Below are 26,054 nucleotides of genomic sequence, written 5' to 3' on the forward strand. Positions count from 1 at the left end.
TCCATCCTCCCCGTTCATGAAACCCAACTTCCTAAACATACACCACCGAGATTATTTTCTTTTCTCTCCAGCTTCCCCTGAGGAATCGCTGGACATAGGCTGACACATCAGTCAGAAAGCAAAGAACGCTGTGAACATTTTTTTGCAAGCACATATTTAAACAAAGAAAATAAACAGCGAGGTGACGTGATATGAAATTTTACCACCAAGTTCAAGATAGCCATGCTGCTGCTCATGGGTGGTGAGGCACATAATGCACAAAGATCATTTTAAAGTGCTGAAAAAAACCTGGCCAGTCAAGCTTTTTATATTGTATATTCCTCCTCTGAAAATATTTTAAATTGCAAGTGTCTGGGCAGTTAGAAATACGTGTTTAAAATACGTTATATCTTGTTACTGCTATGGGCAAGCTCTTTAATACATTTTTAATAATAAATCTGCTGAAAGAGTACATCATCTTAGACAAGTCTCCAAGAAGTTTCTCATCACGGAGGAGGTATCAGATGAGACCTAATACTTGTCTTACAGCTTCCGTATATTGTCAGCAGTTAATAGTGCCTTCACAGCACTGTGTCCCCAGGATACTCTCCAAACCGGTTAAAACAGAAGCGACCAGAGCCTGAGGCCATGTTTGAACCAAAGGAGATCCAGGTGGACTATACAAGGATGGGGTGGCAGTGGCCTTGCTGCGCCTGGCCAGTCGCTCAAGCCAACAGGCTCTAGCACCAAAACCACAGGAGATGAGAACTAAGCTGTAGTGATTTAAAGCCAGATGATGCTCAAAGAAAGCATACAAAAGCATAGCAATGGTGGAGCATGAACTGCCAAGGCTGGATGAAGCCATAAGCGCAGGGGATACCACTCAGCAACACGTTCTCTCGCCTACCAGGGGACAGAGGCCACACCATATTTCCCTTAAAAATTGCGGTCTGTCCTCTCCTAGTTTGCGCATCAGGTTTCCCTAGCAGAAAACTGCCTCAGCCTTGTCTAGGCTAATCGCTGCGTCTCATCCCAGGTCATTTCAGTCTCATTGCCCAACTGGTCCTGAGCTAGGCTGACCCTCAGCTGGGGAGGTGTGAGAGCACAAACCTGAGCAGAGCTCAGAAAGGAAAAGCGTTTAGAAACAGCATGATCTCGGGCATCTCACAGCTTATCAGTATTATTAAAAGCATTTGGAAAACCCAAAAATACAATTTCAAGGTCTAAGATCTCAAGTCATTTCAGGTCTAGGCATCGTCCCGCATAGCAGCTGAGAGATAGAAAGCTCTCCTTTCAGACGGTAGAAAAGCCCCAGCAAGTCCTCTGAGCTCATGAGTTTCTAGATCTTAAAGCTGCCACGAGAGCAAGACGAATACCGCTGTGCCAAATCCTCGATCCAATATAAACAAGGCAGAAAGTCCCATGCTTTTCTGGTGAACAGTGCTGTGGTGGTTCATCTTTCAAGAGGAATGACTAGAAACTACTTTCAGAAACTCAGTAGCTCTCCTGGAGTTATTGCCCAAGCTCACATGCAGTAATTAAAACTGCACCTCCTCATGTGGCAATTATTACCATATGCTATACTGTGAATATTCAATGAATATCTCTGTACACATAGATGCCATACACCCAGACAGCAGTAACAGGGAGAAATCGCTACGGAGTCATTTTTCTATAATAAAACCTACAGAAACACAGAGTTTCTAGTCCCTAAGTGATGATGCCTGCTCAGCTGCTGCCTAGCACAGGAAGAGTCCAAACTCCAGGATGCCTTAAATGTTGAAAGCAAAGGTTTCCACGAAGCTAAACATCTGCTCCTGCACACGCACAAAAACGTCTGTATCTTGCTCATGCAGAGCAACCTTTAATCCATATTGACGTCTGATCTGGCTCCAGAAGAGTGGAAATTCCCAATGCAACTGGAACTACGTGTCTTCAAAATGTGAAAAGACCAGCACTGTCAGCTGGAGAACTGTTCCCACTACCACTACACAAGCCCTGCTTGGAGGAAGATGCAACAGAGAAAACCATGAGGTCTAAAGCTCTACGGACACATCCGAGTCTCCTGCCTCCAAAAATTAATGTGGTTTGTGTGTTTGGACAGGTCTAGGGGGAGGCACATGGCATTGAAAGGTGGTGGGCTAGCACACACCAGTGGGCTCAGTAAAGACTGTGAGCACCCTGGAGACAGGAGGACAGCACACGAAAGGTTTGATGTGGTTTCTTTTCCAGTCTTTAAGCATGTGGAGGCTGAGGTTGCGCTGTAGGCAATGAAAATGAGCATCAAGTGGTCAACGGACCTCTGGTTATGCTCCTTTGGCCCAGGAAATCGAAGCAGCTAGGTGACAACCTAGGAGCAAACATGATCTCTTCTACCTTGAGGATCTCAGGCAGGAGAGGAAGATGGATGCAAGGTTAAGAGTGCTCTTAAGGTTGATTTTCTTGGAGCCAGAGGAGGGTGTTAACTGTCCGGGAGGCTGCGTGCCAGGCAAATTCAGCAGGGAGCTCAAGGAATTGGAGAGAAGTCCCTAAAAATGTTGCTGTATTTTTTAACTATTTAAATATCAAAAACTGAACACTTAATTGCCCCAAACTGGTCCAAGAAATCACAGAGGCAGCTCCAGGGTCAAAACTGAAAGCTGACAGTAAGGTGAGCTGGGTTCTACCTCCTTTCTTAAAGCACATAAGAGACAAGAGATTTGCTTACTTATTTGTGTATGCATCAGCATATGCAGGTCCATCACATGGACCGAAATATATTTACATTCCTGAAAAGTCAATGAGTGAAAAACACAGAGCATGGGGGAGGAAGAAAAATTCCAAACATCAAGTTTCTAAATATGAAAATATAAGACATTATATAAGAAATGAAAGATTACAGCACTGTCCAAGTCCAGTCTCTCCTGAAGTCCTCTCTGGTGAAGTACTTTACTGTACTTTGCAAGGCACTTCTGTCATCCGGTACGTTAACTAATACTTCAAGCAGAAGACAACAATCCCAGGAGCATTCTGCTGTACCTAGTCTCTAATCTTTAGGACGACCCTCACTCAAGAACACGCAAACCTGATTTTGCATCATTTTATCCACACCAGTGCATTACTACCTGAACGAGTGCATTCAGGCACCTTGATACGCTGCCTCGCAGGTTTGAGAGGACTGCACTCGAGTTCAGAAGAAGCAAGCAAGCAGAAAATAACGCACAGGTAACGCGCTTCAGCAACTTCTTCGTTTCTGGAGCGCCCTACCCTCAAGTCACGTTTGCCTTCAGCAGTGCTATGCCCGCGCAAACGTGCAATCAGGCTTCCACCAGCGTCCTGCTTCATCACGTGGAGCTGGTCCCCAATTCTTTGTCGATGAATTGCAGGAGAACCGGTCGTTCTTGCAACTCCAGGGATTTTGCTCTGCAGTGAAGGATGAGGTTGGTAAGCCACATTAAGTAGAAGTGCGAGTTATCACTGCAGTGATGCCGGGCTTTGTTGAAGGAAAGGCTTCTGTACAGCAGATCTTAAAGATACCGAGAAAGATACGCCGACTTATCTTCATATAAGACATTCATAGGGCCCAAGACATATGCCAGCACTTGCCTTGGTGCAGAGAGGTGCAGGGGAAAGAAAGGCGAGCAGAGTAGAAGAACCACCAAATTAAAACTCAGTCAAAGCACATAAAATTCAAAATCAATCTCTCATTCAGCTAAGTAGCTTTTTCTCTCTTAGTTCAGACCTTCCAGCATTAAAAAGTTTTTTTAATTAATTAAATTTAATTAATTTATATTTAATTAATTTAAAAAAAAGACATACCTGAGGGTATAAGGAAGAGCTACATTCAGATCTAAAGTAAAGGAAAATCCCTATAACAAGAAATATCTGCAAGGGCTATTTCCTGTGAAACTATTTAACATATTCTGTGATAAAGATTCCCATATAAATAGCACTGTGTGCTGGCAAAAATGAAGACATATTTTAAATCAAAAAAAAAAAAAAAGGAATCCTTTTGAAGACCATGGCAAAAATAAATAGCCTTTCTAATGAACAATACAAAGAATAAAACTGCTCCTATAATAAATCTTTCTGAATTATTTCTCCCAGGTCAAGACAATGATGCAAACATTAAAAGTAACAAAGATTGATGAAAAGCAATTTTTTTTAAACAAAGTTAACTCATAATGAACTTAGCAAGTCACAGAAAGAACTTTAAACAAAATGGACTAAATGCTGTACTTGGGGTGCATAACTAACAGCTGAATTTAGAAATAACCATCAACCCTATTATTTTTCCCCACTTACAGAACAGATCTATAATATCCACGAGCATCTTTTATTATGACGAGCAGAACTGCGCACTCTGCTCATTAAAAATCTCACTTTTACAGCAGGGAAACCCAACGTGGCTGAAGTCTAAAGCAGCAAACAGCATGAAAAAGGTGGGGTTCCACAAAACCCACCAATTCGCAATTCCCAGGCTGGTCGCAGGGCCTGGGAATTACTGTAGCGTTAGTCTCTGAAATACAAGGGAAAGCACGCCAGATCGCAGGCAGCAAAACAAAATCTGAATAAATAATTCTAGTCTGAATAAGTAATAATAAATAATGCAGCTATTTGAAATAAGCTTCTAAATCACAGTTAAGCGTAAACAGGTAGAACAATGATTTCAAACATCCCACTAACCACAGTGTGAATTTTTATTAGGTTTCCACTCTCCCAGTTAATTTTTCTCTGGCCGGTCATAATAAAGTGAGTGAGAGCAAGAGGAGCAGACACCAACCAACTAGGATGGAATAGAGGATGCCCGGTCGGTCCGAAGGAGGCTGGATGTTTCGGTCCTGATCTATGGCTTGTATCAGTGGAGTGACATCGATAGGGTTCACATCTGCCTGAAATAGGGGGAAGGAAAAAAAAAAATCAGATTCGAAACACACAAATTTAGAAAGCTGCTATATGGTCTTCAGATTTAATACAAAAACATCCAGCTGAAAAGGATATCTACTGAAATTGTGGGAGAAAAAGCACTTGTGTTTAAGCGTATAATTACGGTACACGTCCCTTCTGAAATCCAAATTAAGTAGGCAATGCACTGGGTTCTGCTGCAAGTTTTTTCTTTTAGATACATTTTATATTAAAATGGTATCTCCACGGAAAGGTTCTAAGCTTGAAAATGTTCAAGCAAGCGCTCGACTATGCCACTACAAACAGTTCCTTGAATCAGACATTGCTTATAGCAGGGAAATACCAGGAAATGCTTTAAGAAAGAAGAAAATTAATATAAATTCCATTTGAAAATGATCAGAAACTAAAACGGCAGAAATAGCAGAATATCTACTGCAACGGAAATTCAAGCTGAAGCACAGACATCCCAAAGGCAGCTCCATTGGAAAACTTCTGATGGTCCTTGCAAAAATTCACACTATTAGTCAGAAGTGGAGCGGTCTCGCATGCTGCCCGCAGAAACGGAAAGCGAGAAGAACAGAATTCCCATCCCAAATCACAGATTTTCGTGTTGTTCGGTATTTGTATGCCAATAACCAGCCTAGGTCCTTTATCACCCGCCTGTTGCCACTTCTGACTCTAAAAAATTAAGCTCTTAAAAGCATAATGAGGAAGAAGAGCTCAAAATAGGCATGAAGAAAGAGAGAAGAAGATACATTTGACACGCGTTTGAATTTTTAAAACGCTGTAGGATCGCATAAAAGTTCCATGCTGAGAGATAAGATTATGCATGAAAATGTCCAAAGGGGAAAAAAAAAAAGCCATTTTGAATTGATAGTAACAGTCAAAGTACTCGCAGACAAATCCAGATTATAGTTCAAAACACACCCCCAGCCCAAACAATTTCATTGGAAAAGGTTGGCTAAGTCTTCAACTTCAACAGAAGCTAGTTTTATAAGAAAAAAAAGAGAATGAAAAATGAAATCTGTTAAATTTTTATTCCATAAGTGTTTTTTTTCCCTTTCTTAGTGCTGTACGCACCCAGAAATGGGACCATCGTAAACTACAAGATACCAGGCAATGAGATTAATTGCGATCAGCTGAAATATTTAGGGATAATTCGAGGCAGCTTTGAATTAAATAGACTGATGTGCCTTGAAGGAAAGCAAACGGTACTTTTGGATTGTTTTAATAATCCGCGAAAAACGCAAGTGACTTTTCCATTTAAGCTCAAATTAGAACTAGGAGAACATAGCCACACCAACGAGGCGGCCACTAGATTAACGAACGTGGAAGAGCATATCTAAGGTCTTATCAGTTGGGGAACGCATAATTTTTAATAATCATTGAAATTAAGGGCATCAAAACTCCCGCAGTATCTTAGACGTGAGAGCTATGTCACGTATCTTGAATCGTGCTCAAATACCTCCCCAAAATATAGTGATGTCATGCATTATCGAACAGCCGCTTTTAAGTGACTTAAAACCTCTCGGGTCAATAACACACAATTCGGCGTGCTGCATTCCCCCTGTATCTATCATATTTCTCCCTGTATCGCCTGCTTGCTGCTAAATCATCACATGCTAACGAGTCACGACGTACTGCAAACTAATTGCAAGAGCCGATAAGAATTTCGGATTGCAGGTTAGCTACCCGCTCCAGGTCCCATGCAGAGCCATGCTCGATAAGTTGCAATTTGCCGTAGGTGGCTTTAAGGGGCTCTTTCCTATCAAGTTTGAATGAGAAAAGAAAAATCACTGCCTATTATTTGCAACACGTCAACGGTTAGAGATTTCTAAAGAATGAGAGGGGACCCTAATAACTGTCACGCAGCTGATACTGAGGACAGCTCTACTTTATAAAGCAGATTTTCTATCTTTTCCATGGTCCGGCTGAGATACAAAGCTAAGTTTGCCTATGATATCTATTCTCTATCTGTTCTTCTTCCTCCAGGGCAGATAATATGGAAAAAGGAGGAAATGACAAATTTTTAGAGTTAGAAGAATAAAGTTTTCTGCACTGCCTCCAAAAGTTAGTATTTCTACCCACGCTTTGCTCGAGGCACGAGCTGATGACCCGATTCAGCTCTATTGCTACCCTCTGAGCCAACCAAGGCGCTCCAGCACTGCTGGGTCAAACGTCCGCTCCCAGAGCTGTCCCCAAGACCAACAGTAAAGTCACAATTGAGCCCTGGATGACACCAAACACCATGAGGAATATTAATAGCATTCCTGATGACTGGAAAAGAAAGAATCACACTGAAAATATATAATCATGCTAAGACAATACATAACAGTGCTTTGGGCAACAAGCCACCAGAGCAGGAGCATTTACTAACGTGAGTATTTCAGCCTGCCAGTTCATGGTGGTGTTCCTTAGACAGACACGGTTGACATTTTCATATCAACTCACCTTCACCTGAACATAGGCATCATTTATTTGGCTGTGAAAACCAATCCTAAAACACAGTTTTACCAAAGAAATTTATATTCCTGTAGAATGGTTTCATAATTTGTAGTGAGCACCGTGATACCTATTGAGTTGTCCTAAGAGCTCAAAGACTCTCATGTACAATCTGCTCCACAGAGGTATGCAGAAGCTCTATAAGAAGATAAATGCTGAACAGTTAAACATCTGCTGTAAGGAGCTCAATGAATTGTCTAACACTAAAAAAAATTCAAAACATCTCCCCAGGTATCTTCCTCCGAGAATATAAGAACATATATCCAACTGTGAAAAGAGAATATCCAACTCCTAAACTCCAGATTATCCTAATTTATTCAGATTCAGCAGATGACAATATTCATTAATTTTTTCTTGAGGTTTAGAAAGATGTTTTCTGATATAATAGCGAATAAGTATTTCGGGCTGTACCAGTTCAGCAGACAGCGCTGCAACGGGCATTGCTTCCAACTGACAGTCCCCATTGCCTTGGATAAAACTAGAAAGCGCGCGCGTGCTTTGCAACACCTGAATGGTCATGCAGATGCAGTATTATTTTCTTTTCCCCCACATTTGTGTGCACACCATGCCTGGACAACACAAAAAAGGGCTTCAGATGAAGCCAAGGGCCTTCAACCCGCATTGGGCTCACAGCTGAGCCGAGGAATTTGCTGATCAAGAAAGCCAAGCAATCTCCTCCCCACTCAAACAAGGGTGAGAAGGCATCTGCTAGACAGAGAATACTAGCACAGAAATATTCCATCACCTCGTGCTGAAATCCATAACCCTCTCAAATATTAAACCAACAAAGTTTTTGGTGAATTGAGGAATCGTTACGGTTAAGCTGGACTTTCCCACGCTTTCTTGAGGAACGTGTGAGGTTGGAACACAAGCGGTAAGTTGGGAATTAGCTAAGTTACTCCCATGCTGCACGGCAATGAAAACAAGGATACTATCAAGAACTTATTAGCGAGACTCATTATGTCACATTAAATCTCGTTTTCACAGGATCTTACCCTTTCCTCTCCCTTCTTGCCTTCCTATGATTTGATACAAGTGTCTACAGACTCTTGCTCTCATCAGTGAGCAGTTGTGGAGAAAGGCAGTGCCTCACCTCAGGAATTTGCAGAATTTACCCAAATCTTTGCCAGCTAACACAAAACAAATACGTACGTAAATACAGGGTGAACACGAGTTTCTGACCACCTCTTTGACGTAGTACAGAACACCAAAGTCTGGGGCTCCCTTTCAGGAACGCCACTCTTATAATGAAAATGTCATGCTTTAAGGGTGTTAAAAAAAAAAACTAAAAAAATCAGCCTATGGAAATAAGGTTTTCAATAGCTTCATAGAAATTATTTTGTCACATGCATTTCAGCTAATTTCACTCATAGTAAATGTTCAAAGAAAAGAAAAAGGAATGTTGAAGGAAAAATCACTACGTGTTATTTGTTCCTGCTATAAAGTCAGCAAAGATCTGAACCAAAAGCCAACACACAAAAAGAGGAGAAAAGGCCCAAGCACAGATTTAAAACACACCGTGAAACCAAGGCACAGAACGGAGAATAAATCCGCGGCAGAAAATTGTTTTGATCCAATTGCCGCAGGAGCTAAGCAGGTTTGTAAAATAAGAATTCTGCGCCCAGAAAACTGTTCCCCCAAAGAGGGACAAACCTCTGCGAAGAAAACAACTCCTCCAAAATCGAAGTCCCCCAACCTTAGAGATTTACAGTCGAGTCAGCTAATCATATTTCCAAGGGCTGCTCAGCAAGCGGGCTGATAAATAAATCATGGGAGAGAGGCTGGTTTGCAACATTGCACACCTCAAGGCCCAGCAATAACACAGTAATGATAATTTGGGGGGGGGGGGGAGCTGTTGTGCAAGCTTTAAAGCTTGAAACAAATAAAGTCTGAACTTGAATTAAATGCAAAAGTTAAATTTAGCACCCTGTTCAGCCATTCAGGATATTGCAGGGAAGTTGCGCTCTTAGTTTTCTGTTGCATAAAGAGCAGCATTTTCGATATTTATGGAGTTTCCTAAAACGAAAATTGTAAAGTTCCAATATCCCGACGGATCGCGTTGTTAACAGAGCGTGCTGTCAAAAAACACAGTTCCTTTTCTTCCTCGGTAAAAACAAGCCATCTTTGAGGGGGGGAAAAAAAAGAAGATATTTTGAAAGAACAGCGAGGATGGCATAATGAATCTCCGAGCAAAGGGGAAAACAGCGGCTCTGGTTTTATCAATGAGGTCTTCCAGCAACAGCAGGGCCAAGGAGGAATTGAACTGCATCGGTATCTGATCATGGCGCTCACTAAATTGCTTTTTCCGTAGCTGACAAGCTTTATAAGAGACGTCTCCCAGGGAGAGCCCGTGCCGGGGACTAAGCGAAACGCATAATGCAGGGGGGGACGCTGGGCTCGGCAGGCAGGTATCATCTCGGGCAAGAGCGGCAATGCAACCCGAAGCCTCGATTTGCTACAATTTGGCGATTAAGGAACAATAAACATTTCTTCCTTTTTGACATTTTGCTTGCTCCCCCCTCCCCATGCAAAGCTATGAAGTCTGCTTCCCCGATTAGCTTGCAAATTCTGGATGGGAGGCTTTTTTTTATCATCATTACTGTTGTTCAACAAGCAGGAGGAGGCAACAGGCTGTCTGCGGAAAAAGCAAGTTATAAAAGCCAAGACAAGCTCGCCTGCTTCTGCTTGGATGGCACAGATTCCCATAATAATGGAAGGCATTTAAAAATCAATATAATACTTTACTGTAATGATTTAAAGATTTTTTTTTTAATTGTAAGAGGAGAACTTGATGGCCATAAAAACCTACAGAACGTTTTCCCTGTTCGTTTTTCCTTCGCAATGCGTGATTATCTCAAATGGGAAAAAGGAAAACAGCTTCCAGTGGTGTCAATAGCTGCTGATTTCAACCGAATTTGCAAACGCTTAATCATACTTGCTAGCATTAAGGAGGAGCAGCTGATGGCTTCCCAATTTCTTCAGGGAAATTAGACATCATATAATAAATTCGAAAAGCCATAAAGAGGGATGGATGATTGGAGGCATGATCCACGGCACGGAATGGACTGAGGGCAAGTCGGGACCAGCTGGGCGATACCTTGCAGCCCGAAAGGCCGAGCAGAAACAGCCTCAAAACCTGCGTGGGCTACGCAAAGTAGCCTTTTCAATTTACCCCGGCAGTATCTTTTTTCAGAGGACTTGGCTTCGGTAGTGACACGACCTGGAGGAGCAAGCAAGCAAGCCCCGAAGTCAGCAGGGGTGAATTTTGCAGGAGTCGATCTCCAGGCAAATGGCATTTTCCAGCCACTGGGCTGAAGAAGGACCGTAATCTTCCAGGGTTAACAAGCACCGCTGCGGACCGCTTCTCTCAGCTTTGTGAAGAAACATTTACACGTTCTTTATTGATTTCTTTTCCCCCCCCTGCACTTGCAACTAATAGGCGTTCTTCTAGTTTAGGCACGGGAATGCCAGGTGAAACTCCCGGACACCTGACTTCATCCCAACTACGCCCACCGCTGTCCTCCTCTCATTAAAGGTTGTCATCCCAGATCCAGTTACAAATTCTGTATCACTATCATTACAACCACTTTTCTACACTGTTTTAATAGCGATATTAACAGTGGCACCAATATTGCTTTTAATTGAAGGTAACAGGAAAAATAATAATTCTCCTAGGTATATTTAAGACACCAATTTTTCATAAATTTGTCCGGTTGTGCAAATAGATGTGTGCGTTCACATGCACAACCTGCAATGATCCCGCACCGATTTTCAGAGCAAAGCGTCTGCTTTACCAACAAAACGGATCTTCACGCAAGCCCCATGGACATCTTTGCGTTGCCCTTCCATTCTTCCAAAGGAGATAAAGTTCACCTTCACTTCTTTTCAGGTTCAGTGAAATTTCACTCTTACATTCAAATGCTGCTGCTTTTCTCAAATCTGAATAACTCTTCCAGAAGGAAAACCAGGGATTTGTCACAAAAACTCCTAGCTGTATAGCCTGAGCTGCCTTTGAACCGGACTGCTTGCACACTGCTGTGTTCCTGGTGGCATCAAGGCGGATGCAGCCTCACCGCAAGGTTTTCTCCTTCCAGAAGAGGGTGGTCCAGGTCTCAGGGGATTTCCTCACGCTCTTGAGGATACACCGCTACGATTTGAGCAAGTCCGTTATCACTAACATGCAGCAGGGACAAAAATAATCCTGGTCACGGCAAAGACGGGCTGCCACCTCCCTACCTCACAGGGAGAAGTGTCCTCCTTGGTGATACGTTTTCTCTGGTTTCTTCTCTTTCTGGGCACCGGGCCAAGGCATTGGAGAGAGCCCGAGCTGCCGTGCAGGAAAAGCAAAGCTCCTTCAGGATCTCCATTCCCAGCTTGATCCTGATGCAGACACAGCCATTAAATTGCATTTAACACAAAGCAACGCTAGGGCACGTCCGTACTGTGGGCTGTAGGAGAACCAGGAGGCTCCAAAGCCAACCTGAAAAGACCAGGGACAAGCCAAAAGAAAAGGTAAAGCAGCCCACGGTGAGCGCTACGCTGCCGCACCTCCTTGGCTAGCAAGAGCTGTACGGTAGTCGGTTAATTGAAAAATTAACACCACCTACAACGCTCTGTCTTGTGGCAACAAGCTGACAAGGGGAGTCTTCTTCACAACCCTTAACGAACAGCCAGTTTAGAGTTTAATAGGACAACCCGGCAATTGAAATTATAATTATCTCCATAAGGAGCGGCGTTATGACACAGATGAGAGTGTTTCCGAAGCGACGTTCGCCGATAAGGCATCGCTGCAAAAGCGGTTTGTCTAAATGTCAGCCTTTCAAACCTCTAAACGCTTCTAAAGGACATTTGAGGATCAAATAAATTAATACATACGCCTCGCCTTTGACAAGAGCTCCACTTCATGCTGCAACAAACACGGGTTTTATGAAATAGAAAACAGAAGCGCATATTGCAAAAGTGGCTTTTATAGCCAAGACGGCAATTAAATCCCCCAAGCGGCTGATTGCATATTCGAGATACGGAGCCGCGCTCCGACCAAGGCAGACATGAGACTTTCTCGGGCACTTTCCTTTCCTGAACCTCTAGTTTTTGAGGAGAGAAACGTTCAGTTACATCGTGTCCGAAATCTCTTGATGGTTTCACAGAAAACAGGACAGTTTCAAACCTCGGGTTTTGGAATAATTTGCAGAAGTGCAGGATGGGTCTTTTCTGCTGTCCTCATAATTGTTTTTTCCAGCACGTTATGATTAAGCCTTCTTTATTATAGGGCAGGGTTCTATTTTATTTCAAACAAATTTAACAATAATGAAAATTGGACAACGCATAAAGAATGCACCAGCATGAACTATCAAGATCTTTTTCAATTAAGACCAGGGCGTTTGGAAATCTTTGCACTTCATTAATTCATTAGTTTTTTGGCATGGGTTCTCCCATACAACAACAAGACGTTTTATACTAGTAAACTGGCACATCAGACCCACCCAGGAAGCCTGCTAATTTCGCTCATATATTTTTGCATCTCACTCATTTGGCTGATCTGTCAGACTGAAGTTGGAATCAAGGCAGATCATCTTCGTGTTTGAAAGTAATGACAGCTCCACGGTTCTGTCTTCCAAACAAAACCAAACCCCTTTCTTCTTGATTATTAAAGGAATCAGATTTGAGATCAACACCGTTTAAAATTTCACTTTACGGCTTGGGAAATATCTAGAAAATTGGTCTCTTTTCCCTCTGAGCCAAACCGCCTGCCCAGATTAGGTCTCCAGGGGTCTAGCGTGGTCCTTTCTCCTTCCCACCTGCGAGGGAGCCCCATAGTCACTACTTATCAGAGCCCCCTTGATAAGCCAGCCCTGCAGATAAACCAAATGTCTTTATCTTACCCCAAAGACACAAAAATCCAATGCTATGTTTTTTGCCCTTTATTTCATTTTTGGCTATATTTGGTTGAAAACTTCAATTTTCAGTCAAACTAAATGTCCCTTTCCCCCTCAAAAGAGCAGTTTGTTCACTTGAAGAAATATTAGTATTAAGGGAAACTTAAAAACTGAGTTAAAAAACTGTTGATTTTTAAGCCCATTTTATTTTTACTACTAAATTTTGTGAAGCATAGTCAACCAGCTCTTTTTGCATTATTAAAAATACGTATGTGTATCCACACGCCTTCCTGTTCCATCTTACAATGGAAACAGCTCTTCCCCCTGCCTTCCCCTGTAGGCACCAAACATGTTTGAAAGGCAGGCAACATTGCCATCATCATCATCCCACATTTAAAGCAGGTTTCTGGTATTCAAGGTGAACTGATTATTATTATTATTTTTTTAAACTCTACCCATAGGCGGCAACTCCACTTCTGAAATGCAACGTGGTTCAAACCACCAGCGGGAAAGTAGCTCTCAAACAATATTCACATGTTCTTACGAATATTTTTTTCCATTTATTTAATAATTTCTATTCGATTCATTTTATTATTTATTCATTGAACTTTTATAGTTAAAAACATTAGGTTTTGGGGGTTTTTTTGGTTCCTCAGGTGAAAGGCAACCAAGCTAACTTGCCCTCTATCTGAATTACATCTATCTTTAAAATCACGAGTTAATCTTAGATACTGAGCAGTCACTGTCAGGCCCGAGCGATATATCTGGCAACTGAGCTGCCTGCCTGCCTGCTAAGAGAGAAGAGAGAGAACAAACATATTCAGATATGGCCAAACATATTCAGATATTTAAGTTACTGGCAGTTTTACCGACACTTCTTTTTAATTAGCTGTGCCATCTTAGCATAGTCCCAAATACATAAGAATTAATTGCCCGTAACATCACATCTTTATAATTTTAACCTTTCCATGCTTCACTGCTCTTCAGTGACATTTCCTTAAAAATAAATAATAAATAAATAAGCTTCTATCTATCAAAAGATTCCATGTGGGAGACAGGCAATCAATCACAAAAAAGGAAAGGATGGGGGCAAAAAAAATCAAAAAATCATAGCACAAGAGTTAAAACCCCTTTTACCAACCCTTATCATGCGCTAGCAGATAATCAATAGCTTATCAAAGCCTTCCGTTTTGACCAAAGAGTCATTTCCATAGAGTTAATTCAAAATCGCCGGTATTGAGTTGTAAAATACTCACCCTATTAAATCAGCTGTGAACCACTACTGCCCATTTAACATCGTCCATTACCTTGAACTTAATACCAGTCAGGTAACCTATTTATTGCTGAAATTAGAGCGAAAAGAGCCAAAAATGCAAATGAAAAGTTTATCTATCACCTTTTAAAGGGAAACTGCAGCCAAGAGGGGATTTTATCGTTGCTTTTGAATTGCTTTCCAACTTCCAAAGCAATTCAAGATTGCCTATCACTTCATCATGCATCTATGCTTAAATTTAATTGGAAAAATTGCTATCTGCTGCCCAACTAGACTGCAAATAACTTGGCCATAACAAACAATTTGCCATTTTCAATCAAAAATAAATAAAAATTGACAGATGCACACCTATCACTGAAATCAATCTTCATTTTCCCTTTCCCAATCTTATAGTCTCAGGTTTTACCTAAATTGCTAATGCAAAATTAATACCTGAAAAATGGGTCAATTTGCTCATCCTTCAGCCAGCGGCAATGGGACTGCTCAAAGCCTCGGGATATAAGACAGATTCTTCCCTAATTTACTGCACAAGATACAACCCAAGAACACAGAGCTGCAAATCCATTTTTAATGCATCTTCTCTCGTCGGTTCACGTAGCACGGCCGAAGTGCCGCCGCGGCCCTGCCTCCCAAACAATTTTTGGCTTATAAGTACATGGGACTGATTCATCTTACGGTTCAACATTTCCTTCGCTACCTTTCACAAGGGATTCCAGGCTATACCAAAAATTGCCATTCAAAAACATACATATATATATATATATATATACACACATACACACACACTAAGAATATGCAATAAATATGCATACAAGAAAGCACACAATTTTTTTTAGGTAGCAAATAATTTCTCTGATGCTGTTTGTTGTTGTTGTTGTTGTTGTCTTACTTTTGCTCAGAAACAGGAGTATTTATGAAGCAAAGGCAAAACGATTATGGTATCAAACATGAGATTGGGTTCATAGGGCAACCTGGACAACATGCAAACGGGATAAAATCAGAAAGTTAGAAGTCTATCCAGTAATGTACAGGACACCTGATTTTCCATGCTCTGGAGCTAGAAAATATATTAGAGAATAGCTGCAGAAACGTTAATCGAAACATAAGCTTTTGCCTTTAATCATTTGCTGTCATACGACCTGAACAGCCCATCTGCTTTTCTAGGGCGCCCCAGCATCCCTGCAATTTCAGCACACCTCTCCGACGCCACGGATCACTCCAGAGCTGCACCCGGCCTATTCAAAATGCAAAGTCACTTCTTTCCGTCCAAAAATATTTTCTGACAAAAATATTACGAGAAAGGAGCAGTTCTCCGCTGGCGGTGAAAGCCCTGTTATCTCTGGAAGCCACCAACCCCAGCCACCCTTTACACATTCCTTTATATCAGAGGCCATAACCGTGCTCAGCCATGGTCTAAGTTCAAGATGAAATGCAAATATCATGCCCTACGATAGCATGGACACTGCCAGACATTGCGAGCGTGTCTTTCGATAAAGTCCTCTGTTTAAGGTGCCTCAATGTACCAAGACAGAAAGTTTCAGAACAACATCTCCCCATCTCAGTTCTGACAGCAACCACCAGTCAAAGAACAAAGTTCATCATAAAAAACCCATAGGTTTCTATTATAAGCTACATTTTATGCTTACCGAACTATGACTGAGAAATATGGGGTTGCATGAAGCTGTAGCATTAGTCTGAGGGTCTCAACAAATCCCACAAAAAGTGTATATTCAGGATTACAATTTCGTTTGAAGAGATAACAGTCAAATATGAAAGTCAAATTCAAATATGGATGGGGATGAATTTACCTTTACTGACAGTCAAGCTCAATAAAGCAAAAAAATCAGTTTTCCTTACCAGGTATTGAGTGCTGAGAAGGTACCATAAAGGGTCAGCCCCAAATTCCCCCAAAATAAATCCAAACAGCTGCCAAACAGCAATGCACCAGGGAGGGTACCAGAAAAGTTATTTTACTGTAACAGGTAAGAGTGTTTCACCTTACAATATTGAGCTACAGCGTTGCAGGAGAACAGGAGACAGCTTAGCAAAAAACTTTTGCAATTGCTTCTAGAATTTAAGCGTGAAGTTAAAAGAGGAAATACAAGTTGTAAAAAGCTCTTAGCATTTTTCATGCAAGTATCAGTGGGATGCAAAACACTTCTTTGCTGCCAACTGTGACCCCTTCGTGTGATTCTGGATGCCAAGACAGCCCTACCTTCCATCCAGATACCTTGAGGATTTGTTGCATTTACTGTATAGTTATAATTCTTAATGTCAGAAATCAGCAAAGCATGCTAATCTTGATGGTTTGTCATGCTTTGCATACATGAAAGTCATTAAACTTGGCCGTCCGTTGCATAAAGTATTCATAACGCTAATCATCTCCTTGGAAAAAAATAAATAAATGCTTGTTGAAGTGATCAGAAAGACTCTGCCGAGTTTTAAATATAGAATATGGAATGACCTAACTCTGAAGTGCAATAAATAACATAACTCTCAATTTCTGCAACAGTAGAGCAACACTGCTTATTTTGCCTCAGCGTCAGAAACCTGCAGTTTCCATCGCTTCAAAACCAAGGCTTGCCGGGCACACGCAACGCTCTTCAGGGAGGACTCGCTCGCCGGCTGATCGAGCAAGGCTTTCACCCAGCGGGGTTACAGTCCTGCTCCTCAAAAACTTCAGTTTTCTTCCCAAATTCAAACAGTTCAAACAACTAAGCAGGTCCCTCCTGCTAGTAGAAGCTTGCCAGCCTCTATGGGCGTCTCCTGCTCTTCAATGTCTTTTTTCTCGACAGCACTGCTCTTTGGGGGATTTTATTTATTTTATTTTATTTTTTTTAAGCCTTTTATCTAGTGGTCCTGAGCTCAAGACCTTGAGTCCAGGGGCTTGCTCAAAGGGGCAGCTGAGCCCTCAGTCTTTGTGGAGTCCAATTCCCTGCCGACACACGGCTCCTACGGATACTGAGGATAATTAGTACAAAAATAAAATAAAATAAAACACCACCTTTCTCTAGAAAAATATACTAATGGGGCATTAATAAGCAATGTCTTCTTGCAGCACAGCTGGTTGCTTTGAGTGCGCACTCTTAAATTGAATGAGCGCAAAGAAAGCAAACAGGTATCAGGTAGCGTGTGGGTATTCATGTGGACCGATAATTATCCTACGCAACCTGATAATGAATCAGAGCTTATTGCAAAGGTAGTTCAGCAGTTCATTAAATCAATTAAAGTTTTTTTTCTTTCTACCGCTAATTTACTTTCTTCCTCTGCATGATGCTGAGAAAACTTAAGTATAAAAAGGGACAAAACCTAAGAAACTCAAGCATACCTGGACCCGCTAGAGGACACAGGAGGTTCATACATGCATCCTTTCACCTCCACGCAGAAAATGATATATATCTGCATGCAGATATCTACATCATTTTCATTGTGTAGATGAAAGGATGCATTTAGATATATACATAAATGTGTGTGTGTATATATACGTGTATATATACAATTACATTTTTAAGACAATACATTCAGCTTGTGGAACTTGAGTATTTAAAAGGTGTCTGCTAGCTTGTTGCAAGACATTACTGAAGCCATAATTTCTTTCTGGGGAATGGAAAATAAGTCAGAGGATTTTGCCTGCATGTTTTGATGCAGAATTTTAAACCCTGGAGTAGAGCAGGCTTTGCTGTCCTTTTTACTCCATCACCTTTGTGGACACCGGCTCAGCCTCAAAGGGTACGAGCAAATCACCGCCGCTTGCTCACCGCAGGGTATAGCGCTCCGAGCAGCTAACGTGCTATAAACACACCCCCAAAGTTTTGTCCGTTCCTTTCTTATTCTTACCAGTTACATTAAATTCTGTATTTATAAATGCTTTACTTTACGGATCAGTTCAGCAGGAGTCCGGCCTTTGAAGGCAGGACTTCTTTTCCAGCTACTGCTTCTGAATAATTCACACTTTAAACACCCTTTGTTCTAGATTCGTTAATATTCCTTCTAACATTCATCGCAATAAATAAATAAATAAATAATAAACGATGATATTGGACTAAAAATAGTTCTTTAGCCTGTGTAATTGCTACTATTAAAAAACCCCAATCAATTATCATTCTGTCCTATTTGTTACACTGATCTTCTAAAAAAGAAAAAAACAAAAACAAACAACCCCCCCCCCCCCCCAAAACCAAAAAAAACCAACAACCAGGGCAAGTAACTTGAAATAAATTGTTCTGAGGAGCATATTGGTCATTGTCGGAGCCGAGCGCCGCAGCTACTGCAGGCAGCGCTGCTATCGGGAAAAATATAGTACCTGGGTTTACTAGCTCAATCTTTTTATGCATCACATGTATCTTCTGAATTGTATTATCGTTTAGGAGTCAAGTAAATATTTGAGGTACCGCGTTCAAATTTGGAGTTCAAATATCCTTATGTTTATCAAAACAGCTGCGACGCCGCACAAACAGATAAACATCAAGTCGCAGGTAGTTTATCAACGGAGCTGTTTTCTCACCTCATCTATCAGATTATCCAAGGTGCCGTCTGACACAAAAAAGCAGCCAAAAAGCAAACAAAAAACGCTGGCAGCTTAACAGATGGTAGCTTGGGAAGTCAAACGACGCTGTTTTGCAGCTCGGCACCTGGTCACCGGTCAGGTTGCTCCGTATCAATATCAATGAATCAATAAAGTCACATAAAACAAGTTCCCTGAGGGCTCACGGTTCCACCGAGCAGGACCTCTGGGAAGGCAGGAGAGTGAGCATCTTCTTGCATCAAGAAGGGATGAAGCTCTCACTGCCTCCTTTTGTGACTTGTGCAAAAAGAGCCTGTCACTGACCTTCACCCCGTGCCAATGGGCATATTAACCAGTGTATTTAGTACGAGCATCTACATGCCATCAACGTGTGTTACTCTATTGCCTCTTGACCGAAACCAGGTAGAACGAGAACCGATCTTTTCCGAGACGAGCATCTAGCTCCTCGACCCCCAGAAATCGTTCTCCTAAGGTCTGTAGCAATCCGGAAGGGAACAACATGGGAAGTCTCTTCTCAACACTTCTCAAGGATATTTCAAGAGCAGAACGTGGACAGACCAAGAAAAGCAGTTCTGCAATTGTCCCTCCTTGGAGCGAAACTCAGCCCTCGATGTAGGAAGCAGGTAGTTGGCCACTGCATCAACAAAGCTACAATTTCACCGCCTATTCCTACCTATATCTTACCGTGGTTTTGTTCTATTTAGCACATAAAACCTTGCAGAAAGCCTGTGTGACCGTGCTAGTTGTAGTTCTCAGTTGTGTCCACGCAAAAAGATGACGCTAGCTTAGAAACAAGAGAGAAAAAAATCGGGACGACTTACGGGATCGGTCAGTTCTGGCAGGCTCGCTTGGTAGGTGAGCGGTCTGCAGTCCCGAGTGTTATTCACCAAGACACAAGGAAGAAACATGGGTCCCAAGTCGTCCCCATCGAGCACGTCCACTGTGAGCGTGGTGGTACTTGTTCGTCGCTCGTTAAGGTTCTGGGCTCGGTCCTGTGGGGAGAACGGGCCACTTTTGATATAGCTGTATGAATTCAGCATCTAACAAAGAAATCTGAAGTTAAAGCTAAGGGCAAAATGTAGAGTCAACAATCATGAAAATCATGGGAAATAACTAATTACAGAAACTTCAGCCTCACAGCTTCAGCCTTGAATTTCACAAAGACTCCAACATGCACAAAGATAAAAGTTAACCTCTTTAATTAAGAAATACCATGAGACACCTATCACTCACAGCTAATACACTTGAGGAATTAGTTTTCAGGAAATGTGTCAAATGAAGATAAAATTTATAAAGACGTAGCATATTCGCACAAAAGAAAAGGCCTCTTGTACCTTGTTTATAATCTGAAATACACTTTTACGCTATCTCCTAAAGGTCTACCAACTCCTGGTCCGGGGCACCAGGATGCTGGGGGTCCAGAGCATCACTTAGTAAGACATAAAAAGAGAGATATTACAGGAGTTCCACTTCCATAAATGAAAAACGTACGTAGTAATCTTTTACAATAGGCAGTGGAGAGGCCTCAATCCAGCTCTTTGCACCACAATTTAAGAAGGATTTAGCCCAAATGGAAAAATTCAAGAGGACAGCAGTGAGAGAGATCCCAAAATCTCCAAACTATACTCTGGGATCTGTCTAGACTTGTCTAGAAAATGAATTATACTGTTCGTGTATTAAAAAGTTGAAAAATAGCTGCTTTTCTGGGGACAGAAGTGTGATGCTCCAACCCAGAAAAATCTTCATGCTGCATCACAGGCTTTTTTTCCTCTTCTTCTTTTCAGTGTATTATGCTTTGGGTTTGTTTTCTGTTTTCTTTTTGCTTTTTCTTTTTGGGGGGAGGCAGGGAGGTTGTTTTCATTTTTTTCTTTAATCTTTGGCTATAAGACATACTACCGAATATCGCAGCTTCTCCGTTTCCCCCTTTTTTCTTTCCAGACGTTACAGAATAAAGCTATTTTCTGGCAATCCTGTGAACATGCATTATCTTCATACACTGACCAGTGAACACACTAGTAACAGGTTTATCTTCTCTTTCTTCTTCTGTTATCAGGGTGAAACAACAGTGTGACTCTCCAGGATTTATTTTAAAACAGTCAAAGATATTTCAATAGCGCAACTGTGACCACTTTACGTTACAAAAATAAAATCCTTCGGAGGGAATACAGGCAATAAGCTGAAGTCTTTTCCTACCACAGGATAACATAAAAAACCCCCTTTTTTCTATCAAACAAAATGTTATGCTGCTTAATATCAGCATCTGCATAACGGGGAAATAGGCTGTTGCTTTTTCTAAGCCGGATTTTTTCTTTTTGTTAAGGAATTGGTTTTTTTTTTCCCCTACTTTGCATCCCACTTGGAATGTATTTACAGCAAGTAAACATGGGAATTTCTGAATTTGGCTTTCTTCACGATCCCTGATAAGAAAGCAACGCCAGCTCTAAGGAGAGGCGAAGCAGCCTGCATCGCCAGCTAATCTGTTCATATTGACATTCCCCCGCTGGGGGCCGTTGAGCGATACCGGGTCAAAGCGCAGAGAGAGGATAATTAATTCCAGGTAATATCTTCGGGATGCGAGAACGCTAAGCGATCGCTGCTAACGCAATCAGCGGAGTGGAAGTGCGATTGCACGGTAGATACATCAAAGGGAAAGAATTAAGCGCAGCCGGCGAGGCTTTGCAAAACGAAACGTAAGAGCAAGCACAGGGCAAGCTCTTGAGCAAGGCTACGGAGCTTAATCGGAGCCTTTCTCCGCGATCTAGCTTCTCCTCTGTGAGCACCCACAACTTCACAGCTCTGAGTTCAAGGGAAAGGAGCTAGGAGCACACAGGGGCGACCAGCAAAATAAATTACTGATAGAAAAAAACCCCTCTGTATCGCAAATTCAACTGCTATAAAGGAGGGAATTCAGGAGCAAGCTGTCTTGAAGTTATTCCTGAGCATCCGCATTTCCCCACAAATCAAGTCGTACCCCAACAGCCGTAAACAACCGAAGAAGCATTTTCATCTCACCTATTATTAGAAACGCCAAGAAAGAAAAAAGCTTTCGCTGCTTTCAAGGGCACCAAAAACTCCTCCGATGACAGATATATTAGACACAGTTTAAACATCACTTTTATCCTTGGCATGCATTACCCGCTGCTACCCGCTCTGTAAAAAACCTTTAAACGCACGTACAGTACCACTTGAAAGAAAAATCACCTTGTTACAGAAAACTGCATTTCCATCCTGAAGGATACAACTAAATTGTATCCATTAAACTCATCTGAGAACAAACTGGCATCACTAGACGCTTTAGCAAATTAACACTTAGTGGCACTAAAATGCACTTTTCTGCATGGGCTATACTTAAAATATACAACTCATTTCTTGCGCTGAAAAGATTGTCTTGTTACACACCCCGGCAAGCTTTTTTTAGCCAGTAATAATATGTCTAAGCTTTCAAAGAGAGTAAGTACCTAGAGAGATCTTATTTAAGATTTTGACAGCGGCAACTTCAGGAGGAGAGTGTATCAGACCTGGTACTTGAGCGAGACTTCTCTTTTCCCTGGGAAAACCTCAGTAACCAAACCTGGAAAGGATCAACGGCATAAATGGCTGTTATTGGATCTATACTTACATTTGCTTGAACAATCACATAGTAACGAGTCTTCTCTTCATAATTCAGCCTTTCCCGTAAAACCACCGCTCCGGATAAAGTGAGAGGAATGTCAAAGGTCCTGTTGGAAGTCTGCAAAAGTTAAAACAGGAAGAAGAGATTGAACGTGGTTGAAACCACGAAGTGCCATGGGTTCACAAACCAACATCTGACTATCCTGGTCTTTTCCGTATCGCCATCCTGAATTAGCAGTGGCACGTGCAGAAAAGCTGCTCCTACTTGCCAAAGGGCAGTTCAGGTCTTTGGTTCCTGCAGTTCCTCTTTGCCTTACTATTTTAGAAAATAGCAAGTATCAGAGACCAAGACATCCACACCATTGCACTTATTATCGCCTCTTTGAAATGATTCGCTTTGGCTAATAACCTGTTTTGCAGAAGGATTAACTCTATAAATGGAAGTGAGATCTGGTTCCAGTTCTATCAAAGTTAATCACGCTGGAAATCTCTCCATGCTTCCATCTAGCAACGTAAAATAAAGCTGACTTAAAAGTATATCGTAAGGGTGACGGCTACCCAATAGTCTAAATTCGCTCAAGAGAAAATACGGTAAAGGTGCAAAGTGATATTCTTTCCTTAAAAACATAACAAAGAAATTTTTTCCCCTCTAATGATTTAAAGTTGAAATATCAGCTTAAACTGCAATTTGTTTTTCAGGATACGAGTGATAACAGGTCTTATTAGCCACATTGCGTTATGCAGAAAAATAGGTTTGCAAAAGACATTGCAAACTCTTGCGCCAATTAACTGGAGGCGCTGTTTGCTTGTGTCTGAATCAGGTGCTCGCATCTTGTAGGATAAAAGTGAATATATAAATAGATGGTAAAAGCTGGAAAAAAATACCTATGCAAACTTTTTCTACTGAGGCAAAATAGGAAATTAAGATAGAGTTTGCTGTTGAAGGAAGATAGGAAAAGCCAAGGAGGGCAACTTAAAATATCCCTGAGATAAGCAACATTTTAACATGTCCCAAAAAAGTTAGTTTAGCTTTTTTCACCTCTGTGTGTCCTACTAGATGGGGAGCAACTCTAGGCACTGAAGGGGATGAGCAGAAGCATTTCTCTGGCGCGAGAACGGGCGCATAGTGGAAACAGAGCAACAAACCCACCAAGGTTAAAATGGTGAAACAAAACTTTTTCCGAAGGCCAAAAGTGACAGCATGGCTAGGATCGCTGCCTGGGCGCAGACCTACCAAGCTAGGCCTAAAATTGGCCTTCAGGGAGAGAAGAAAAATCATTTCCAGGTCATTCAGCTCCATTGCCCAAGTAGCAGAACGACAAGCGTTCTACGCTCTCTTTATTAAGTGTTGGATAATTAGGAGCACAAAACTATTTTAAGAATCGTGCCTTTCAAATTCAAAGACTTTAAAATGATTTACAAGGCTTTCTAGAAAGATGGACTATAACATGCACATTATAACACATCTAAAAAAAGTTATATCATAGAACCGTAGAACAACGGAGATTGGCAGGAACATCCAGAGATCATCCAGCCGCTGCTCAAAGCTGGGTGAACTTCAGGTTGTCCAGCGTCTTGGCCAGCTGGAGTCTGAACGCCTCGGAGGATGGAGGTTTCCCAACCTCTCTGGGCCTCTGCTCCAGTGTTTGACCACCCTCATGGGGGAATTTTTTTTTCCCCCTCACAACTTTTAATCAAAATTTCCCACATTGTGCCTTGGGCCCATTACCATTCATTCTTCTCCTGCACAGTCTCATTCCACCTTCTCCATAACATGCATTAGACAAGCTGAAACCAGAAGGAAGATTTCTCCCATGTTTCTTCCTTAGCCTTATCATCGTAAACTTTTACGTCCTGGAGAATTGTTCAACGAACACTTAATATAACAACCTCTCACGCTCAACCAGACACCGCTGCTTGGGACTGGGTGAGTCTCCTTGGAGCATAATGGCACATCATGTTTTTATTGCCGCTTCCATTTAGTTTTGATGTCAAATTTACAGGTGCTAAAAGCATTCTTCTTGTTTATACTAATTTTATATTTATACATAATATATAATTTATATTAAATATATAGTCTATATATAATATATATTTTTATATGTTTTTATATATATAAAATCTGCCCCAAGCCACAGGCAGCACATTGCTGTACATGCTCTAGGATCACCCCTACGCCCAGTCCAAGCCCCAAGCTTTTCCACCTCGCAGGTTAAGAAGCAGTGGTGCTGCAGAGCTGTGCTCCCGCCTCGCGCTCTGGGGTACGAGTGGTCCGGACGAGAGAATAAACATCTCCCTTTGGAGGTTTGCAAACAGGGCTGCGGTGTCTCCAAAAGCCCAAGAGCAAGCCTAAGGAGACCACGTGCCCTATCACTCCTTCACGCTTTTGGCACGTCACATAAGCGCTCCATGGAAACATTGCAACATAAATCACGCGAGCCTGAAGCACTGTAGAGACCCATTTTTTGCAAGTTCTTGTGTAGCCACAGCAAAGTGGCAAGGGGACAGTCACCAAGAAACGATTCATTAGCTGCCCGGACAGGAAGACGGCATGTGGAAAACCAGCAGAACAAAGGCGCTAGGCACGTTCCCTACCTCCAGGAAAACTCAGGATGTTTTATTTTACATCCTCCCATAACATGATACAAAGAACGTCAGTATAATTAGCTGGTAAGGAGGGAGTCGGCATCTCATGTTGAGGACACATTTATCTGGATAACCTTCAGATATAAAGAGAGTCCTGGGACATCTAAAATCCTCTCTGCATTAAAAGACAGCATCTTTGGGGCAAGACAGCTGACTTAAACCTTAGCTCTCAACTGCTAAGGAAAGTTTTATAGCATTCTCTACGTGATAGCTATGGAGACTGGAATTAAATCAAGTACTTTTTTTTTTTTTTTTTTTTTAATACTTTGCATGTGTATATCTTTCCAATTAAAAAAAACAAGGCTACTTTGAATATCTAGAACAAAATTTCTTGTTTTTACCATTTTTAAACCATTGTTTTTAATGCCTAAATTGGTCTCTAATGAAACTTATGAGCAATAATCCATCTGCTTTTTTTAAGGCAGCAAATTAAGTCAGTCATTGCTGCAAAACACCACTACGGACCATCTTGCCACAGGATAAGGCTGGGGATCCTAGGAGCAGAGATATGTTTCCCACTAAGCTGCACGCATCATTCTGAAGTCAGGTTTAATCCTTTCCCAGGTTAGGGAAGAAAATTCACTGACAGCAGATATTACGCAGGATCCTTCTGGCAAGGATCTACGACCTACTGCGGCAAAGCAGCTTGCAACGGTGAGAAGTCCCTGCCACAAGCACGCGCAATACGCATTGCTAGGTAAAGCAGTATCACGGGCATAAAGGTTATTTACAGATGGAGGAATTGGGTTTGTTTTAT

General features: G+C 41.7%; 1 protein-coding gene across 1 annotated transcript in view; it reads right to left on the bottom strand.

Annotated features, from left to right (window-relative positions):
- LOC106485155 (protocadherin-15-like) overlaps positions 1–26,054 on the bottom strand; it is a 335,439-nt gene that overhangs the window by 163,078 nt on the left and 146,307 nt on the right. Inside the window, exons 7-9 of the mRNA XM_067299667.1 lie at positions 22,659–22,769; positions 19,861–20,031; positions 4,742–4,850 (exon numbers count right to left, since the gene is read on the bottom strand). Of these exons, the coding sequence (XP_067155768.1) occupies positions 4,742–4,850; positions 19,861–20,031; positions 22,659–22,769 (391 nt within the window). The remainder of the gene's footprint in view (positions 1–4,741; positions 4,851–19,860; positions 20,032–22,658; positions 22,770–26,054) is intronic.

This window comes from Apteryx mantelli, chromosome 7 (genome assembly GCF_036417845.1).
Source record: "Apteryx mantelli isolate bAptMan1 chromosome 7, bAptMan1.hap1, whole genome shotgun sequence".
NCBI lineage: Eukaryota > Metazoa > Chordata > Aves > Apterygiformes > Apterygidae > Apteryx > Apteryx mantelli.